The 21,210-nt window shown below is 38.5% G+C and overlaps 1 protein-coding gene across 1 annotated transcript in view; it reads left to right on the top strand.

Moving 5' to 3' along the window:
* The window catches only part of zfr (zinc finger RNA binding protein), a 131,190-nt gene extending 117,767 nt beyond the window's left edge, over positions 1-13,423 (top strand). Inside the window, exons 19-20 of the mRNA XM_042405595.1 lie at positions 3,392-3,489; positions 12,206-13,423. Coding sequence (XP_042261529.1) covers positions 3,392-3,489; positions 12,206-12,388 — 281 coding nt within the window. The 3' untranslated portion in view covers positions 12,389-13,423. The remainder of the gene's footprint in view (positions 1-3,391; positions 3,490-12,205) is intronic.
* The last annotated feature ends 7,787 nt before the right edge of the window (positions 13,424-21,210 follow it).

Genomic DNA, 21,210 nt, shown 5'->3' with positions numbered 1-21,210 from the left:
CTGCCTCCATCAACCACTACACATTTCACAACAAAACAGCCCCACAATTACAAGTCACCCACTTCCAAGCACACAGCTATTATTTCCTCAACAAAGGAGCAGAAAACAAGCTCCACAGCGATAGCAGAACATAGCTTAACCCTTTTGTTTTTCCTTTTTGTCCTTTTTGTTTCGGCCACAGCATGTTACATCCTGACCACAGCACATTGCTCCCCGACCACAGCTCAGTGAGCCTACAGGTGTTTAGTAAACACAGTTGGTAAAAAAAAAAAAAAAAAAAGTTGGCGGTTTGTGGGTCGGGTCAGGTTCGGGTGGTTGATTAAGACATATTGTGCAAGTTGGGCAGTGCGGATTGGCTCTCACCAGCCAGCGGCCACAGCACAGCAGGAGCCTCTATGTGTGTGTTTGTGTATGAACAAGTGAGTGCATGTACATACAGCAGGGGGCTGACTGACTGGGAGTGAGAGATAATTTGCTGAAACACGTTGCAAAACACAACATTAGAGATCTTTTATGTAATTATCAGAAGTGTAAGTGAGGAAAAAGACATCACCTGCAATAGTCTTCCGCTGTGAGCATGCGCGTGCAAGCACTAGGCTGTTTACTGCAGCTCCTCTAACAGCAACAGATGTCACTAAGGAGAAGGAATTTCTGATTCCTACATATAGAACCTTTAACTTACGTCTGCATACAATTCGTAAATTACTGCACTGATGTCAATGAGAGTGAATAACTTGGATGAATGTGTGATTAAGTGTGTGTGATGTGTGGAAACAAAACACAAAACCCATGTAGCTGGTGGAGGCTTGGAGGAAGAGAAGAGAAAGAGGTTAAGAAGGAATCTGCCCTAATACACTGAGGTCTAAACTAACCAGGTGCAGGTTTCCTGACTCCCCTCTCCAACCCACCCTCCCCTGAGCCAGGAAGCCAAACCAACCTCACAAGCAGAAGGCAGAGAGAGGGATATCACAAAACTTTAAAAAATTCTTAATGATTTAACTGTTGGGGATACAATTCTGAAAAAAAATCACACGTCATTCTGCTGGTTTTGGGTGCATTGTCAAATATTTTGGTGAAATTTGTTAAAAAATGAGATGAAATAGAAAGTTGTGCACACAAATTACAGCAAGATGGTGAATATCACTGTGGACTCACCATTTGACTGATCTGAACACAATTTGAAACATTTGAGATCTAGTATCCAAAGAATGTCTGTGTCACTTTTGGTAGCAACTGAATGAAAACTTGTGTAGATATAGATGTTAAATGATTTTGCAGTGATGGACCTTTGAATTGACCATTGCCAGTGAGGCAAATCTTTGTCACAATTCGGTGGATGTGCTGAAAAAAATTCAGCTCTGTAGGATGTACGGGTCATTTATTTTGATTTTTTGAAGTTTGCAATGTGAAATATCTAGAAATTTAGATTTGTTGTAAAAAGCCACTACCAAATTTCATGGATTGACTGAGTCATGACCCTAGATCTTGTGAACCAAATTTCGTACGAATCCATATAGCCGATTATGAGATATAAACTTTTCATATTTATGATGCCTCTTAGTGGCAGAACATCTCAAGACTGTGTAGCAAAGCTTAAAATTTTCATAGCATCTGAAAACATGCACCAAGTTTGGTTACAATAACTTAAGCCAGTTTTGATTTATTAGCTTTTATGTAAAATTGAACTTAAAGACACAGGTCTAAAACTGTATAATTTTGGAATGGATTGACTTATCGAAATTTCCTTCATAACTGTAGGTAAGCAAAGTCCGAAGATGATCCTGACAAAGTTTCTTACAAAATTTGACATTTTTCGAGCAAAGGACCATCGGTGCAAATATGCAGATCAATTGAGAAATTAAAGAAGAAATTAAGAAAAAAACTGAAAAGTTATGTAGATTGTTGATTATTTGAAAAAGTAAAAGCTGAGACAAGCTTTGCACATAAGAAAATATCAGTTTCATTTCATAGATTGAAAATGGCATTGACATTACAAAAAAACTGGCAATAGAAAAGCTATTCAAAAGCATCTTCTTCCCTTAAAACAGTATTGGTCTTAGAGTATTTTTACCTGATGGCTGCATTAGAGAACAGCAGTGGTGGTCAGTGTGGAGTGGTGCTGAAATGTCATAATTTTACATATTGTGTTATTTTGCAGGCGTCAAGTAACCATGTTTTACAGGTTGCAGATGGGGAATATGACTTGGCTGCTGCTTGAAAAATCTCAGTCAAAAGATTTTTTTATTCATTTATTTATTTATTTGCTTTAATCCCTGAAGATCCCCTCCAGACATGTATGAAGACATATACAAATATTCTGCTTATATTCTGTTTACTTAACTGTAGACAAAATGTGGCAAACTTCACAAGCCCCAAAGCAAATATAGTAGTAAGCCCATGATGAAATGAATTTCCATTAGAGCCTGACAGCAGGGAATAGCCGTGGTGAGCCATACCGCTGCAGGGCCGACCACAGCCGACCCGTGACAACCCCCTCTCTTCCTCACTACAACTATGTTGTTGCAAGACTCAGTATGTATGTCGTTGCTGGACACCAGGCTGACAATGTAATGGGTGGCTTTTATTGTTAAGAAGTTATAGGAAATGAAATGTGTTTATTACTGAATTAGCAGAGCTTCATGGGCAGCGCTGTACAATAAAAACAGGTCTACACAACAAAGTACTGGCACAAATAATCAAACTGGCACAACTCCAACATGACATCAAGGTAAACAACTTACTTATCTTGCCAGTGGAAAAACACTGGCAGCCAGCCAGCATGGCTTGACTTCTCACAACATGGCAAAGTGTAACTACTCCAAAAACCATGGAAAAACCCTTATAGTAGGCTAGAGGGCAATGACACGAAAGAGAATAGTAGAGAAACTGAAATCTTGCTCTTTTTAAAAGTTAAATCAAAATCTAGCACTAACTGTCTCTCTCCACAAAAGGAGAGAGATAAAATTGCAGCATAGGCAATATACTTAAATTAGAACTTTATCCAACTTTATAAGTGCCAAAGAGTACACAGTCATGGAATTTACATTATACATTTTAGTACCTTAAGCTTTGCGGTGTAGATCCCTCCTCTCTCCTTCAGTGTTGTGATGATGGGGCCAAACACATTCCTCTTCTGGCTTGTATTGGCAGCAGGAGCTTAGTATGGCCATAAGTCAGAGATGAATCTGGTTTCTCAAACATGCAACATTAGACATTTGGCTGTTGGGTTAGAATTTACTGTTTGAGTAATGAGTTCACTTAAATACCGACCATCATACAATTACTCTGTCACCTTAAAAACATGCCTGTAGTTGTATAATACAAATGCAGAGGATACTGAGAACATAACGAAATGAAATATAAATTAATGCAATTTTATTTCTTTTAACAGGTGGGCCAGGATTGGTAGATCCATGTGAAAAGAATCCTGTGGATACCCTAACACCTATGGGAGAGCAACAGAGAGAAGACATTACCTCAAGTGCCCAAGTACAAGCTCTTGAATTATACATAAACTATCAAGCTGATTGTGACATGAATAAATTAATCTGAAAATTGCCTTAGTTGGTGAACAGTTAAAATGGGAGAAATGACAGTACTTTCAAAACAACTGGAAATATTTAAAGTTTGAATAAGATATTAAAACAATACAGCTGGCTATTCTAAGATTTAGATTTTGATCACGAATACTCACCTTACAAACCAATTACTTTATTTGTCCCCGGTGAGCAATTGGTTGTGCAGCAGTGAAACACAGGGTGACAATATAAAGCACAAGAGCACACCATATGAATACAAACATGTCAAATAATATACAAAAGAAAATGACACACACAGGTTAAAACAATTTAGAACAAACTTATACAAATATGTAAATAATATAAAATCTTGAGATATTTAGTTTTATTTAAAGGAACTCTGAAAAGAGAACCAGAAGGTAAGATCTGAAATGCAGGATAGAAGTTGTTACATTGAATTGACTCATAAACAGGACAAACTCTTCTGTTGAGTACCAGTGATTTTCCTACAAACATTTACCACCCCATTTAGAACATTTTTCTGCTTGCCAGTAAGAGAATACCGACAGAAAAAGGAAAATGTTAAAAAATTTTTAAAAAAGTTAAAAATAAATAAACAAAACTGTTACATCAGAGTCCTGTTGACATAAAACTTTGTCATCCTCATAAAACCAAAAACTATGCTGCTGGCTTTTCTTATAGATCACTTTGGTGTTACTGTTGAAGGTTGAAGGCCCTCTGAGTACTCAATCAATCAATCAATTTTTATTTATATAGCGCCATATCACAACAGAAGTCATCTCAAGGCACTTTTCACATAGAGCAGGTCAAGACCGTACTCTTTAATTTACAGAGACCCAACAATTCCCCCATGAGCAAGCACTTGGCGACAGCGGTAAGGAAAAACTTCCCTTTAACGGGTAGAAACCTCAAGCAGACCCCGGCTCTTGGTGGGCGGCCATCTGCTTTGACCGGTTGGGTTGAGAGAGAGAAAGAGAGAGGGAAAGGGGGAGGGGGGACAGAAGAAAAACAATCACAACAACAAGCACAAGCAGCAATAGCAGCAACAGCCAGGGAAGGATGCCATCAGGACTGTGAAGGACACAGATGGAGAGGAGGGAGAGGAGGAGAGAGGAGCTCAGTGCTTCATGGGAAGTCCCCCAGCAGTCTAGGCCTATAGCAGCATAACTAAGGGCTGATCCAAGGCGAGCCTGGTCGGCCCTAACTATAAGCTTTATCGAAAAGGAAAGTTTTAAGCCTACTCTTAAACATAGAGAGGGTGTCTGCACCCCGGACTGAATCCGGTAGATGGTTCCATAGAAGAGGAGCCTGATAGCTGAAGGCTCTGCCTCCCATTCTACTTTTAAAGACTGTAGGGACCACCAGTAAGCCTGCATACTGGGAGCGCAGTGTTCTAGTGGGATAATACGGTATTATGAGCTCTTCAAGATATGATGGTGCCTGACCATTAAGGGCTTTGTAAGTTAGGAGAAGGATTTTAAATTCTATTCTAGATTTTACAGGAAGCCAATGTAGTGAAGCTAAAATGGGAGAAATGTGGTCTCTTTTTCTAGTTTTAGTCAATACACGTGCAGCTGCATTCTGGACCAGCTGGAGAGTCTTTAGAGACTTGTTAGGGCAGCCTGATAATAAGGAATTGCAATAATCCAGCCTAGAAGTAACAAATGCGTGAACTAGTTTTTCTGCATCTTTTAGGGACAGGATGTGATATTACGTAAGTGAAAAAAGGCAGTCCTTGAGATTTGATTTATGTGGGAGTTAAAGGACATATCCTGATCAAAGATAACTCCCAGATTCCTTACGGTGGTGCTGGAGGCCAGGGTAATGCCATCCAGAGTAGCTTTATCATTAGATAATGTGTTTCTAAGGTGTTTAGGGCCAAGCACAATAACTTCAGTTTTATCTGAATTTAGTAGTAGAAAATTGCAGGTCATCCAGGTCTTTATGTCGTTAAGGCATGTTTGGAGTTTGTTTAACTGATTGGGTTCATCTGGCTTCACTGATAAATATAATTGGGTGTCATCTGCGTAACAATGAAAATTTATGGAGTGTTTCCTAATGATATTACCTAAAGGAAGCATATATAAGGTGAATAGAATTGGTCCAAGTACAGAACCTTGTGGAACTCCGTGTCTAACTTTTGCCTTCACGGAGGATTCATCATTAACATGTACAAACTGAAATCGGTCTGATAAATAGGACTTAAACCAGCTTAATGCAGTTCCTTTAATGCCAATTAAATGTTCCAGTCTCTGCAAAAGGATGTGATGGTCAATTGTGTCGAATGCAGCACTAAGATCTAACAGGACAAGTATAGAGACAAATCCTTTGTCCGATGCAGTTAGGAGGTCATTTGTGACTTTCACCAGTGCTGTCTCTGTGCTATGATGCGCTCTAAATCCTGACTGAAAATCCTCAAATAAACTATTGTTATGTAGAAAGTCACATAATTGATTAGAGACTGCTTTCTCAAGGATCTTGGATAGAAATGGAAGGTTAGATATAGGTCTATAATTGGCTAAAACACCTGAATCAAGGGTAGGCTTCTTAAGAAGAGGTTTAATTACAGCTACTTTAAAGGACTGTGGTACATAGCCTGTTACTAAAGACAGATTGATCATATCTAGTAAAGAAGTGCTAACTAAGGGTAAGGCTTCCTTAAGCAGCCTAGTTGGGATGGGGTCTAAGAGACAGGTTGATGGTTTAGCTGAACAAATCATTGAAGTTAGTTCAGACAAGTCTACTGGAGAAAAACAGTCCAAATATATGTCAGGATTTACTGCCGTTACCAAGGTTCCTGTGTTTGGGGAGAGAACGGTGCCTGTTGAGGGCAGGAGGTGGTTAATTTTGTCTCTAATAGTTAGAATTTTATCATTAAAGAAGCTCATAAAGTCGTTACTACTGAGAGCTATAGGAATACATGGATCAGTAGAGTTATGACTCTTTGTCAGCCTGGCCAAAGTGCTGAAAAGGAACCTAGGGCAGTTTTTGTTCTCTTCTATTAATGCTGAGTAATAGGCGGCTCTGGCATTACAGAGGGCCTTCCTATATGTTTTAAGACTATCTTGCCAGACTAAGCGAGACTCTTCTACTTTGGTGGAACGCCAAATCCTTTCCAATTTTCGCGATGTTTGCTTTAATTTGCGGGTTTGGGAGTTATACCATGGAGCTAACCTCTTATGTTTTATTATCTTCTTTTTTAAGGGGGCGATGGAGTAGAGTGAGTAGTGTGTCTTAGTGAGCCTGCAGCACTATCAATAAGATTATCAATTTGGGTGGGACTAAAGTTAACATAAGAGTCCTCTGTAGTATTGAGACATGGCAGTGAATTCAGTACTGACGGAATTGCTTCCTTAAATTTATCTACAACACTATCAGATAGACATCTAGCGAGGACATTTTTGTCTAATGGTGTATAATCCAGTAATAGGAATTCAAAAGTTATTAAAAATGATCTGATAAAATAGGATTTTGTGGAAAAATTATTAAATGTTCAATTTCAATCCCATAAGCCAGAACAAGGTCTAGGGTGTGGTTAAGACGGTGAGTGGGATTATTTACACACTGAGAGAAGCCAATTGAGTCTAATAATGAGATAAATGCAGTGCTGAGACTGTCACTATCAACGTCCACATGAATATTAAAATCACCTACTATAATTACTTTATCTGTACTAAGGACTAAATACGACAAAAACTCTGAGAATTCAGATAGGAATTCAGAGTACGGGCCAGGAGGACGATACACTATAACAAATAGAACTGGCTGTAAAGTTTTCCAGGTTGGCTGAGAGAGACTAAGAACAAGGCTTTCGAATGAGTTATAATTAAATTTAGGTCTAGGGTTGATGATTAGGCTTGAGTTGAAAATGGCTGCAACTCCTCCTCCTCGGCCAGTGTCTCGAGGAATATGAGTATTAATATGACTGGGGGGAGTGGATTCATTAAGGCTGACATATTCTTCATGACACAGCCAGGTTTCAGTGAGACAAAATAAATCAATATGATGATCTGAAATTAAATTGTTTACTAAAACAGCTTTAGATGAAAGAGATCTAATGTTCAAGAGTCCACATTTAATTATCTTATTTTGTTGTACTATTACTGATGTATGAAGCTCACTAGAATGATGGTTGTGCCTTGCACCCTCTTCTGAGGGGTATGCAAACTGCAATGGATCTAGAAAATGTTCAGTCCATCCAGAAATAACCTTTTGATCGGTTTTTATGAGAGGATTTCATAATTTAAGAGGTCAGAGCTACAGAGGTCATTTAGTCATTTAGATACCTATGGTGTTCATTTTTTGCCACGGGGACCATTGTAGGTTGTGTCCATAGTGCGACAACTCTGACCAAATGACCAAATTAAAGATGTAACTAAAAATGGTCTTCAGTGCCAGTTCATGTCCCTATCTTTGTGGGTTGGGTATTACAATTAAAAACATAAAATGTGTTTTTACTCATTGCTTCATATTTTTTCAAGTGTGTCTTAAAACAACAGTCAGTGCCCAACAACAGTGCTCAAATGAACATTTAAACATGTTTTTCTTACTGTAATAATTCCTCTTGTTCATACTGACCATTAGATGATACTTTCGTAATGCACTTACAATGTAATTGATAGGGGACAAAATCCACAGTCCTCCTCCTGTGCAAAAATTAAAAAGTATATTTTAAGCTGATATGAAGCTTCAGCCATCCAAACGAGTCAAATCAAATAGATGTCTTTCATCGTTAGTCTTTTTAGTGCCAAAGACCCTCTTTTTGTTTCCCTCTACATCTGTATGCATACATACCCCATTAATTCATGTTACTAACTTGGCATCTTCCTCGGAGTTTTGTGCTTTCTTGTCTTGCAGGTGAACTTTGGTTGCTGATGCCCACTGCTGCCACTATTATTATTAGTCATATCTTTATTATTATTATTGTTGTTGTTACAGTTGTTCCTGTGCTTCTCTGTCTCCTCTCCCCTCCTTCTTTCTCCCTCAATCTAACTGGTCAAGGCAGATGGCCGCCCACTGTTTCTGCCCATTAAAGGGGGAGAGTTTTTCCTTGCCACTGTTGCCAAGTGCTTGCTCATGGCAGAATGTTGGGTCTCTGTAAATTAAAAAGTACAGTCTATACCTGCTCTATGTGAAAAGTGTCCTGAGATAACCTCTGTTGTAATTTGGCACTATATAAACAAAATTGACTTAACTTGATTATACCATCGCACCTCAACAGGGAAACACTGTCCGAGGAAACACAGAGGGACATTTTTTAACAAAAAGACTAACTGTGAAGATATACACTTTATTTGACTAACTCAGATGGCTGAAGCCTCATAATCTTCCGATAAACTTTTAATTTTTTTTTCTTTAAAATGAGTACTGTGGATTTTGTCTCCCATCTCTTACATTGCAAGCATATTTGGAAGGGATCTTCTAATGGTCAGTATTAACAGGAGGAATGATTACAGCAAGAAAAATGTGATTTAATGTTCAAATGGGAACCTGACCATTGTTTTAAGACAGATTTGAAAAACTGTGAACCTATCCTTAAAAGAATCGTGTGCAAATCTTAGTTTAGTTTGATTTCCTTTTATAAGCTGGTTTCTCATATGAACGCCGGACACTGTCCGGAGTTGCTCTGTTGTGTCCGCAGGGCCGGACTGGGAAAATCCTTCAGGACGGGAAATATAGTGCGAATTATAGCCCCAGTCAGGCCACTTTTTAAGTGGGGGGTCTGAGGGTCCCCCACTAGGAAAATTTTAGTTACGACTTGATTTCCTGTATTATGATGAATTGAATTTTAGTGCATGTGAATGACAAACTAATGAGCAGACAACTGCTTAGTATAATGTACTGTTATGAACCTCAAATAAAACCAAAGTTACATATTGTTAAGGAGAGAGACGACACAAGGACTAACTTTTAACCAATATTTATTAAATAATAAATAACTAAATAACTAATATACTAACAAAATAGAAAATGAGGGGTGGGCATCAGTTCATCAGTGGTGGGTGCAGGGTGTTGAACCTTGTACCTGCAGGTTGCTCTGAAGTAGTGGGCTTCTGTACTACTGTGGCACCAACGCTACTCTCTCTTCCTTCAAAAAGAAAAAAGCAATAGCACAGCACACCATATCTTTTAATGTACCATTATAATACAGTTAACAACTCTCTCCACCTATTCAAAGAATAGAGCAAGAGCATAATATCCTACTCAGTTTACTGATATACAGTTGTGTTCAAAATAATAGCAGTCCCACATCACTAGCAAGATTAATCACTGTTTTTGTTAGAATTTCAACTTCTACACTGCAAGTAAGTTTCTAGAAGGTTTAGAAAAGGTATAGAAAACGAACAGACCCAACAGGCATGATGTGCATGCTGCTGATTCTGTGAAACTGAATCATTTACTGAAAAGTGCGTGTTCAAAAAAATAGCAGTGCCGAGTTCAATTAGTGAGGTCCTTGATTATGTGAAAAAATAGGCATTAAACAGGTGGCCCTTATTTAAGGGTTAAGGCAACTGACGCTGCATATGCTGGCTGTGCATTTGTCCTTGAAAAACAGAGTAAAATGGGTCATTCAAGACACTGTTCAGAAGAAGAGCGTTATTTGATTAAGAAATTAATAAAAGAGGGGAAAACCTATAAAGAAGTGCAGAAAATGATAGGCTGTTCAGCTAAAATGATATCAAACGCTTTAAAATGGCAGCCAAAACCAGAAAGGCGAGGAAGAAAAAGAAAAACGACTACTTGAATGGATCGGAGAATAACCAAAATGGCAAAGGCTCGGCCAATGATCAGCTCAAGGAGGATCAAAGAAGATCTAAGATTGCCTGTGAGTACTGTAACAATCAGACGACGTCTATGTGAAGCCAAGCTACCAGCAAGAAGCCCCCGCAAAGTCCCATTGTTAAAAAAAAAATACATGTGCTGAAGCGGTTACAATTTGCCAAAGAACACATTAACTGGCCTAAAAAGAAATGGCGTAATATTTTGTGGACTGATGAGAGTAAGATTGTTCTTTTTGAGTCTAAGGGCCACAGTTTGTCAGACGTCCTGCAAACACTGAATTCAAGCCACAATACACAGTGAAGACGGTGAAGCATGGTGGTGCAAGCATCATGATATGGGGATGTTTCTCGTACTATGGTGTTGGTCCTATTTATCGCATACTGGAATTGGATTACTGGAAGAAGTCATGTTGCCGTATTCTGAAGAGGAAATGCCCTTGAAATGGGTGTTTCAACAAGACAATGACCCCAAACACACCAGCAAGCGAGCAAAATCATGGTTTCAGACAAACAGAATTCAAGTAATGGAGTGGCCAGCACAATCCCCGGACCTTAATCCCACAGAAAACTTGTGGGCTGACATAAAAAATGCTGTTCATGAGGCAAAACCAAGAAATGCAGAGGAATTGTGGCCAGAAGTTGGTCGACTCCATGTACCACAGATGTGAAGCAGTTATCAGAAACCATGGTTATGCAACTAAATATTAGTTTATGATTCTCAGGAAAGTTGAATCTTCAAGCATTTCTTAGATTATACAGTACATTTTTGAGTTTGTAAAGAAAGATGTCAACACCGCTATTTTTTTGAACATTATATTTCTTGACTTTCTGTAAAATATTATCAAATTCAATTACTTTTTCCAATTTTCTTGCTTTGAAATAGAATGTGCAGTGTCCCCAATGCATTTGTGTTCATTAAAATACAAAATACAAAATGCTTCAAAACATTTGAAGCATTTTGAGGTTTACTCACCTTTTTAAATACGCTATTATTATGAACATAACTGTAAACTAACAGTTAGCCATCAAAGGTTAAAATAGCCCTTTAACCAACACAAACATTAAATAACAGATCTTTAAATTTCAGCAAATTACAGTAGCCTGAATAGTGTGACAGAAGACGTGTTGTTGCAATAATTTCAAATTATGAGCTTTAAGTATGAACTCACTGAAATTTTCACCAAAACAGATTCATTTTCAAATAATATTGACCACATTTACTAGACTAGATAGGCCAATTATGCCATCAATGTTTTTTAGGAAATTGGAAAGGGAACTACTACTTTTATTATTGATTGTCCAGTTTCTTGGCAGCTTTAACATTGTCTCTCTCTCTCTACAGTGCCTGGCTGTCACAGCATGTAGGGCAGTGTTGCGTTCAGGGTCAAAAAAAAAAGCGGTCTGCCAGGCCATTTAGCAGGCCAGGCCACCGGGAAAAGTCCTGGTGCTCCTGATTGCCAGTCCGGGCCTGCGTGTCAGTGTCGGACGCATTCTCACCTACTGGAAATACTCTATTTGGTTTAGGCAAAGGGTGGCACCTTGGTAGAGCATGCAGGATGTAGCAAAAAGTATGCTGCGGAAATTGCAGTGTTTTGTTTACAGCACATGGAAGATGGCGGACAAGGCTACCGACTCATCCATAATGATGACTGTGTTGATATCAGTACTTACATGAATTTGTTTCACGCCAGTCGCATGATAGAAGCATCATCAACATTCTCACTCTCACTGTAAATTCTCCAGACAATGACCTGCTTTATTCATACATGGGCTCATGAGACATAACATGGACTTAATACAAGGGAGCTGGCAAGGTAAAGTCCATTTAATGTCAATGACATTTCCGCCTCCGTTTTGAATTGTTCTTTCTTTTTCTCTTTGCAGTTTGCTCTGAGGCTGCTGGCATTTCGTCACATTCATAAAGTTTTGGGTATGGACCCTCTGCCGCAGATAAACCCTCGCCTCAACATCCGAAACAGCCGCAAGCGTCGCCGTGACAACAGTGATGGGACAGACAGCTTTGAGGGTGAAGGCAAAAAGGACAAGAAAGATTATGATATTTTCTAAGCTTCTCAGTTACTAATTTAAAGTAATCTATATGAAAAAATGTACTAACATATTGTATTTAACAAATGGGGTGTGCTTTCTTCTGTGTACTGGCTGAGGTCCAGTGTTTTTTTTTTTTTGTTTTGTTTTGTTTTTTTTTAAAGCTGCAGATGCACCAGTGTAATTGCAACCTTACTCAGTATCACACGAACAAAAATATCTATTTGTGTACTGTTTTAGTTGTAGATTTGAAGTTGGGGTTCAGACTTAACTGTACAAGGAAAAAGCAGTTTTAACCTTAAATAGAAGTGTTGATGACAGTGGTTTTTTTAAGCTTCTGCTGCTGCTCCATTCTGAACTGTGTTAATTTTTACATTGCGGGGAAAGGTGGGGTTCAAAGAATCAAAAATGGAGCCAGACTCGTTACTTAAACTGTATTATGGATCAGGAGGAAAAGCAATGTTAAATGTCAATGCCTTCATTTCATTCATCTGTATAGTTCAGTCAGAGGTGGACGGTGGTGTTGTACTGTTGTGAAGCATTAATTTGGCCAACTTAATTCTCAAAATTCTTTTGAGTATCAGTTATTTTGTGCTTAATATAAGTGATGTTTGATGCTGTGGTCTTATGTCTCAGTGCTAAGCTACACATACACACAAAAATTCAGGAGAACCTTAACTGTTGAGAGATCTGTGTTAGTAGTGAAGTTGTCAGCCCTAAATGTAGTTTTGTCTTATTTTCATATATATGAAAGTATTTGTATAATCTTTAAATAGATAAAAAGGTGTTAGATTGTGGAAAGCATGGCCATGTTCAGATTGCATACTGTTTTCTTATTTAAAATGTTGTTTTCCTGGTTAATGGGAAACTTTATTGGCTTGCTTGCTCTATCTTGATTAGGTGCTAAATTAAATTCAATACTGGAAATAAGAATAAAAATCATGCCCGAGAATGAGAGGGGCTGTAATGTACTTGCCCTTCAGTGTAGTGAATACCTATCTGCATTGTGGACTCTGTTTTACAATTCCAGCAGCAGAATAAATCCAGATTGAAGAACTGTGTATATTTTTGATGAGTACACGATATACCATGAGAGAAACCAAGGTAAATGCAATATATTTACTAGTTACTCTGTATTTTGTTGCCTCAAGAAAATATTCCGCTTCCTTAATATGTTGAATCTAAAAGGTTTGCAGTGTTCTGTTGTTTAGTGTCCCCAGCTTGCACAGATTAAATAAATTATGAAATGTAGTGGCAGCCAGTCTGTATTATGTGTACTAAAATGAACATATCTGCTACTTGGACACCCATTTCAGATAAAGGTTTTTACCCTTTAACAAGTTATGGCTCGTTAAGCGCGTTCCGCCATGCCTTCAAGAGTTTGGCAAGATAAGCTTTGTTTGGGGTCATCTAAATATGTTATGTACCAAGTTCGGTGAAGACAGGATGAAATATGTGCCAACAGAAGCAAAAAATGTGTTCACAAAAAAATCCAAAATGGCAGAATAAAGTTTTAGGTGCAAATGAGTGTGGCCTGTATAAGTCCATTTGGGATCATCCAAGGAACACACTGTGCAAATATTGTTTGGATAGGCCTCACCATTCATGAGTTATTAGCCAAAACGTAAAACATGTAGGAACAGACCACATGGTGGCGCTGTTTGTCCCATGTTTTAATATATTAAGCATTTCAACATGGAACACCTTTCCATGAAGTTTGAACGCTTTAGCACTTTTAGTTTTTGAAATATGAACTTTAAGACATTGCTCCCATAGATTTTCCATTATAAATTTTAAGGATTTAAAAAATTATATAAAATCACTGAAACATGTTACAAAAAAGAAAGATAATAGCATACATCTCCTTAGGGAGATGTATGTTTTGACATTGAAATGAAGTTAATGTGGCAAATCGTATAGGAGTAATTAGACGCCAAAAAACGGCAAAATAACTTAAAAAATTCTGCAAGAAATTACATGTTTTCTTTTCCAAATCTTGTAGCGCCACCTACAAGTGAAATTGTATCAAATCCCACAGACTTGTTCAGCATCCCCATCTGTACAACTTTGATGAATTAGGTCACCATGGAATATTATATTTAAGAGATATGGAACTTAATAAGTGGTACTGTGGTGTTTCACTAATGGCCACAAGGTGGGGCTATTTGTGCCATGTCTATATGTTGATGTTGCTCAACATATAAATGGAGAACTTGTGTACCAAGTTTCATTTAATTAAAGACACTTGGGGTCTCATTTTATAACCGATGTATATGCACAAAATAGGCCTTAAAGAGGGGTACACCACCTCCCACGCAAAAGTTGTGATCTATAAAAACAAACTTGACGGGAGAACGTGCGCACCTGTATGTAAACTCTGACCCATGCGTAGGAACATTTTGGAGACAGTTGAAATCGACGATGCACATGGTGAGGTGGTGAATTGAAGCCAGATTGTATAATAATCCTCACACATTTAATTTCAATTTGTGTCAAACATAAATTATAGATCCATGTTATTATAAACATTCAAACCAACAGTGTTATCTGTAGTTAGGCTTGTTGTGAGCCATAATTATTCCATAAGCATCTTTCAATTTGAAAAGATACGTCTCACCCGGAGTGCAAAGGAGAGAGTCAGTTGTGGAGCAGTGCAACAGCAGCTGAAATGAATGATGTCAGGATGTGGCAGGTGGCAGGATTCGGCAAAGTCTGGCTTTCCTTTCTCCAATGTTAGCTAAGCGTGAATATAGCCTACTGATTCATTTTCACCTCAGCCACATTAACTAACTGATGAAATTATCGCCATCGATTGTAGAAATCCAAGATGACATCAAATATATTAACTTAAACAAATGTAACTGAAAAATAATTGCAGGACAGAGTTTTAATAGATTTTTAACATTTTGTTATACTGTGCATATATCACCAGGAGTTTAGTTTCCATGCAGTTTATGTGTGTAAAATCCTTACAGTAAACACGACTGTGTTGTCAACCACAGAGAGCGCACAAGAGACACCGCGGTGGCTGCCACAAACACGGACTTCTCCAGCCACCTCACCTCCACATCTTCACCACCTGCACTCACATATGGACTGTGGAAATTAGAGAAACAGCTGTATGCTGGATTTTGGAGTAAATATAAATGAATATAGTGTTTATTGTATTGTACATATTGAGTGTGTGGTGTAAAAACTACTTATAGTATAGTAGCGGGAGCTGGCCCGCTGCAGCTTGTGGTAAACATTTAATCAGAGATGTCTGACTTTACGATGCACAGGAATGTCTATTGAAGTTGTGTATTGTTGTTTTGGGTTACACACAGGACTTCATGACATCCGAAAATGGGGAAATAAAACGGTAAAAGTCCATTCTTGCCTGTTGTGGTCCTTCCTTTGCTGCTTCTGAGCGCCAGTGACAAGAGAGGGTCCGCTACGCTGACTCTAGACATTGATCGGCTAGGCATCTAAAGACAGAGAGAGTGATTGGTGCGGCGAGAGACACACATGTACATCAGTATTCATGAATGCTTTTGCATCAACCATTTATGGTTGAATGTGGGCGTGTGGACGTCGGGATATGAGGCTGATCCATGTGCGCACATTTCTAGGTGGACTGTGATCTATAAAGGTAAATTCTTGCGTACGCGTGGTTTTATAAATCTGATTATTTTTTGGCACATGCCATTTTCGGCTTTTGTGTGCACATACAGCATTTCTCTCTCTGTTTTTCACTGTGTCTTATAATTTCCCAATGATGAAACTGCACAATCGCTTGACAATTGCTTGAAAATCGCATGATAATCACTTGACAATTGCTTGACAATCACTTGACAATTACTTGACAATTGCTTGAATACTGCTTGAAAATCATCTGAAAAATCCCTTCATAATCACTTGTTTTTTCAAAGTATTACAAATTGTGAAGTAATGTTATGAATGTATGTTATGTACATTCCTAACAATTGTTTTGACCTGTGAACTATATCTATAAGTGAAATAAACAATAAAACAAGTGTCATTACTTTGTGAAAGTGTTAATAAGCATGCCCAGAAAAGGAAAGAGATCTCAAGTGGCCAAGGTACGTTGGCAGAGATTGGATCTACATGATGGCGACGCATCATATCAACATGTACAGGATCCTCATTGAACAACATTCCAGTAAAGGTGCCAAAGCTATCTTATACTGATATGGTGAAGAGGGAACGTGCACAACCAATGTCTGGTGCTGACTGTGACAAACAAAAATGTTACAGAAAGAAATGTTCCTAATATACCAGGGGTGTGTTATGCAGATGTTGTTAAGAGGGGAGATCACAGTGATGTATCGTGTAGCAGGACCATCTTGTGCTAACAATGTAGACCAGAGACGTCCCTGTGATGAGACACATGTGCTTGCAACTCGCAGTCAGGCTTCTGCTGAATACGGATAGTCCAGAAATCACCAGTGTACTTGCAACTCTCTCACATTTCTTGCTTTCCTTCGTGAGAATGAAAAAGTCACTAGTGCGACCTTGACTATGTCTTGGATAAGGGTGATATAATGTACAGGAATGCCAGACAGAAGTTCCCTGAGAACATCCATCTGGCTATTGATGAGCTCCCAAGAAAAGCACCTGCACATAGATGTGTGTACAAAGTGGTCTTTCAAGATTCCAGGTACAGCAGACTTGCAAAACTCAAGATGATTCTGCAAGAAACCTCCCAGACTTAAAGGCAGGACTCAGCTGTTTGTTGTCAGACATCCAGTATGTCTTGCTGATGATGAGTGCCTTATGTATTGCAGTATTCAGAAACTGATCAGGCAGATACGGGTTCTTTGATCCACATTCTAGAAGAGCTAACGGTTTGCCATAAACATGGGCCTATACAGTGTTGGTACTGCTGTGATGCTCACATTTACACATCACAATGATATGATTGACCGGCTTGTAAACAGTCATGACATTTTGAGCACACCATCTTCCTGTGTCTATGAACTAACACCTGTGCAGTTTCACAACCAGCCCATGACCAGCTGGAATGATGCAATCCCAGACACAGGCAGTACAAGTCAGGCTGCTGCTGTTTCACCTACCACAATGCAGGGTGATGCTCACAAGTCTCAGTTATCTGTGTTCATGATGAACACTGATGTCACTGATGGGTCAGAGCAATTCACATGTCACACAGCTGCTGTATCACCCATCACAGTGCACGAGGATGCCCATGAGTCTCTCTCACTTGCTCCGAACATGAACACTGATGATGCTGATTTCTCTGATAACATGCCACAGAATGTGTTCATTTCTGTAACAGCCATGAGACAACAAGACATTCCACTCATGTTCAGCAATGTCCAAGTAGAACAAGAACCATTGATAAATACTTTTGTCAGTGATGTCTCAGACAACATCTCACAGGATATTTCACGTAAATTGTCAAAATATGGCAAACATCGAAGGACAAAAATAACTAGAAATGCATTTCCTGGGGAAAATGCGTGTGAATGCTGAAACTGAAAGGAATCGCAAAGCATTGCTGAAAATACTTAACACTTGTTCAGGATCCCCCTCTGTACAAATACAATGTAATTACCATGGCATGTTACATTTAAGAGATTTGGTAGTTAATAAGTAGTATGGCTGTGTTTTATTTATGACCACAAGGTGGGGCTATTGGTGCCATGATTCTGTATGTCATGCAGATTCTCATGGAAAACCTGTATACCAAGTTTCATTTCATTAAAGACAACAAAATTGCTGAAATAGCATGTTATAAGGTTACTTTAGTGAGATCTAAAAAAGTCCTCAAAACCCCTGACTTTGGGATTAAATTGCTGAAAAACTACAAAAGATATCACTAAACAATCTGATAACTCTGAAAGTTCAAAGTTTTGTGAACTTTTTACAGTTTGAATGGCATCTGTACGATAAGGGACTTTCGAGCAGTTGAGTGTCAAAGTGACCAAGGTTCCAACTCAGTTGGATGGTTCGTCCCATAGACTGCCATTATAAATTTTAATGTTTTAAAAAATTATATAAAATCGCTGAAACATGTTACATTTCAGAAAAATACAAGCACACATCTGCTGAATGAGTTGCACAGATTGACAGTTGAATGGTTTTTATAGCACAAAGTATGCAGCATTTGAAACGCGGCAAAAAACGTACGGAAGACGGAATAAGAATAAAGACTGACAAGAACAATTTGCTTGTCATCATTCACACTAATAATAACTAGAAAATGCATTTCCTGCGGAAAATGCGTGTGAATGCTGACAGCTGAAATGAATCGCAAAAAATTGCTGCATAAAAGTACTTAAAGAGCTGAATATTTTGATATTTGAATGGTTGAAATAGCACAAAGTATGAAAGAGGTGAAAGGTTGCAAAAAAAACTGCATAAAAGTACTTAAAGAGCTGAATATTTTGATATTTGAATGGTTGAAATAGCTCAAAGTATGAAAGAGGTGAAAGGTTGCAAAAAAACTGCATTAAAGTATTGAAAGAGCTGAATATTTTGATATTTGAATGGTTGAAATAGCTGAAAGTATGAAAGTGGTGAAAGGATGTGAAAAAACTGCATAAAAGTACTTAAAGAGCTGAATATTTTGATATTTGAATGGTTGAAATAGCTGAAAGTATGAAAGAGGTGAAAGGTTGCAAAAAAAATGCATAAAAGTATTGAAAGAGCTGAATATTTTGATATTTGAATGGTTGAAATAGCTGAAAGTATGAAGGAGTTGAAAGGTTGCGAAAAAACGTACGGAAGAGGAAAAATAACATTGCTGAAAATGCAGAAAATGCAGAAATCTGAAATGAGTTTTGTTTACAAAAGCTCAAAGCTGAAATGCATTGCACCATACTGCTGAAAATCCTGGAAGCTGAAATATAAAACTAGCAACATTGGAAGCTGAACTTAATTAGCTAAAGAAGCCAAGAGTTGAAATACATTGCTAGAAAAGCCAGAAACTAAATTATAATACTGTCAAAGATGGAAGTTGGAATATAAAATGCCTGAAAAGACTGAAAGAACAAATGCATATAAGTAGTTGGACAGTAAGCAGTTTTTGGATGGAATAAACCTTTAAACGTACAAGGGTTTAGACAGAACGCAGTATTGGGTGGAATGAACCTTTAAATGTAAGGTGTTGGACAGAACTCAGTATTTGGGTGGAATATACTTTTAAAACAGGTCAAAAAATAGCTTCACAGCACAGCCACAGATTGCTATGGTGACCGTGCACCCCTCTGAGTAATTGGAAATGAGGGAGACAATCTGTTTCTAGGCCAAAATCAGGCATGAACAACTCAAAAACTAAAAGTGACAGTGAAAAAATTTCTTCAGCATGAGTGACCCGAGACTTCAGTGGCGACACTGATGTAGGATATGTTTCTGTATGATTTAAAATAAAGGAGCTGTGATAATTTATATTTGACCATCATCTCAGTTTTTGACAACGAATTTCACACCTCAGATTACATTGGAGTGAGGCCGAGGCCGAGGCCGACTCCATTTGAACGATCCATCAATCCCTTACACTCAGCACTTAGTCCTCTTCCCCCCTTTATATTCAAAGTATTTGTGTGGTGTCGTTCCCTCCTTTTCCTTTATTATTTTGGTATATTTCGTCATGAAATAAAGGGACAGGTTGACACATGCACTGTACTGCACTGAAAAGCCCACTGAGATAGTCTGTGTGCATACTAACTTCCACACCAGGTGCTCAAGCTGTAAAGACTGATAATTAGGGCCCGAGCGCTGACCAACGCGAAGCCCTCTTGTTTCCAAAGGAATTATTATTATTATTATTATTAGGGCCCGAGCACTGACCAGCGCGAAGCCCTCTTGTTTCCAAAGGAATTATTAGGGCCCGAGCGCTGACCAGCGCGAAGCCCTCTTGTTTCCAAAGGAATTATTATTATTAGGGCCCGAGCGCTGACCAGTGCGAAGCCCTCTTGTTTCCAAAGGAATTATTATTATTATTATTATTAATATTAGGGCCCGAGCGCTGACCAGTGCGAAGCCCTCTTGTTTCCAAAGGAATTATTATTATTATTATTATTAGGGCCTGAGCCCAAAGGGCGAAGACCCTATTGTTTTTCGTGCGTTTGTTTTTATTAGGGCCTGAGCCCAAAGGGCGAAGACCCTATTGTTTTTCGTGCGTTTGTTTCTTTATTATTATTCTTTATTAATACGCCACTTCAATCCTTAATTTGACCCCCTAAACATGCTCAAAAACTCACCAAATTTGGCACGCACATCAGGTCTGGTGAAAAATTTGATAAAATGTAAAAATTAACCCCCGAAGTGCCAAAATGTGCTCTCTAGCGCCACCTATGTATCTAAAATGGCCGCCACGGCCCGTAGGAATGTCGTAGAGAGATCGAACCAAAACTCAATTATTCGTCTCATCAAGACCTACAAATCATACACTGACACCCCTGACCTAAATCCAACAGGAAGTCTGCAATCAGCTTTTCAAAATAAGACTTTGCCCCAATTTTGGCCCCCGAACAAACGCTATCTCCTCCGAGGGTGTTAATGCTATCGGCTTCAAACTTGAATACATGACTTATCACACTGTGTTGAGCAAAAGTTATTAAAAACTTTGTAATAACTCGAACGGTTTAGATTTAGTAAGCCCTGAAAGTTGGAGTGCGACATTACACCTTACAATGTAAACCAATGGGGAGGCAATCTCTGGGCATGGACTTTGTGCCAAACTGGGGCATCTGGCGTCTAAACTATAAGTCCGACCACTTTCAAACCTGTATCAATGGATTCGCGACGAAAATTCCTACAAAAAAATGTGATTTTTATGTAGGATTTGGCCAAAGTCATGGGATTTATGAGGATAT

Source organism: Thunnus maccoyii, unplaced genomic scaffold (genome assembly GCF_910596095.1).
Source record: "Thunnus maccoyii unplaced genomic scaffold, fThuMac1.1, whole genome shotgun sequence".
Taxonomy (NCBI): Eukaryota; Metazoa; Chordata; class Actinopteri; order Scombriformes; family Scombridae; genus Thunnus; species Thunnus maccoyii.
This window is presented reverse-complemented; position numbering and strand designations above follow the sequence as displayed.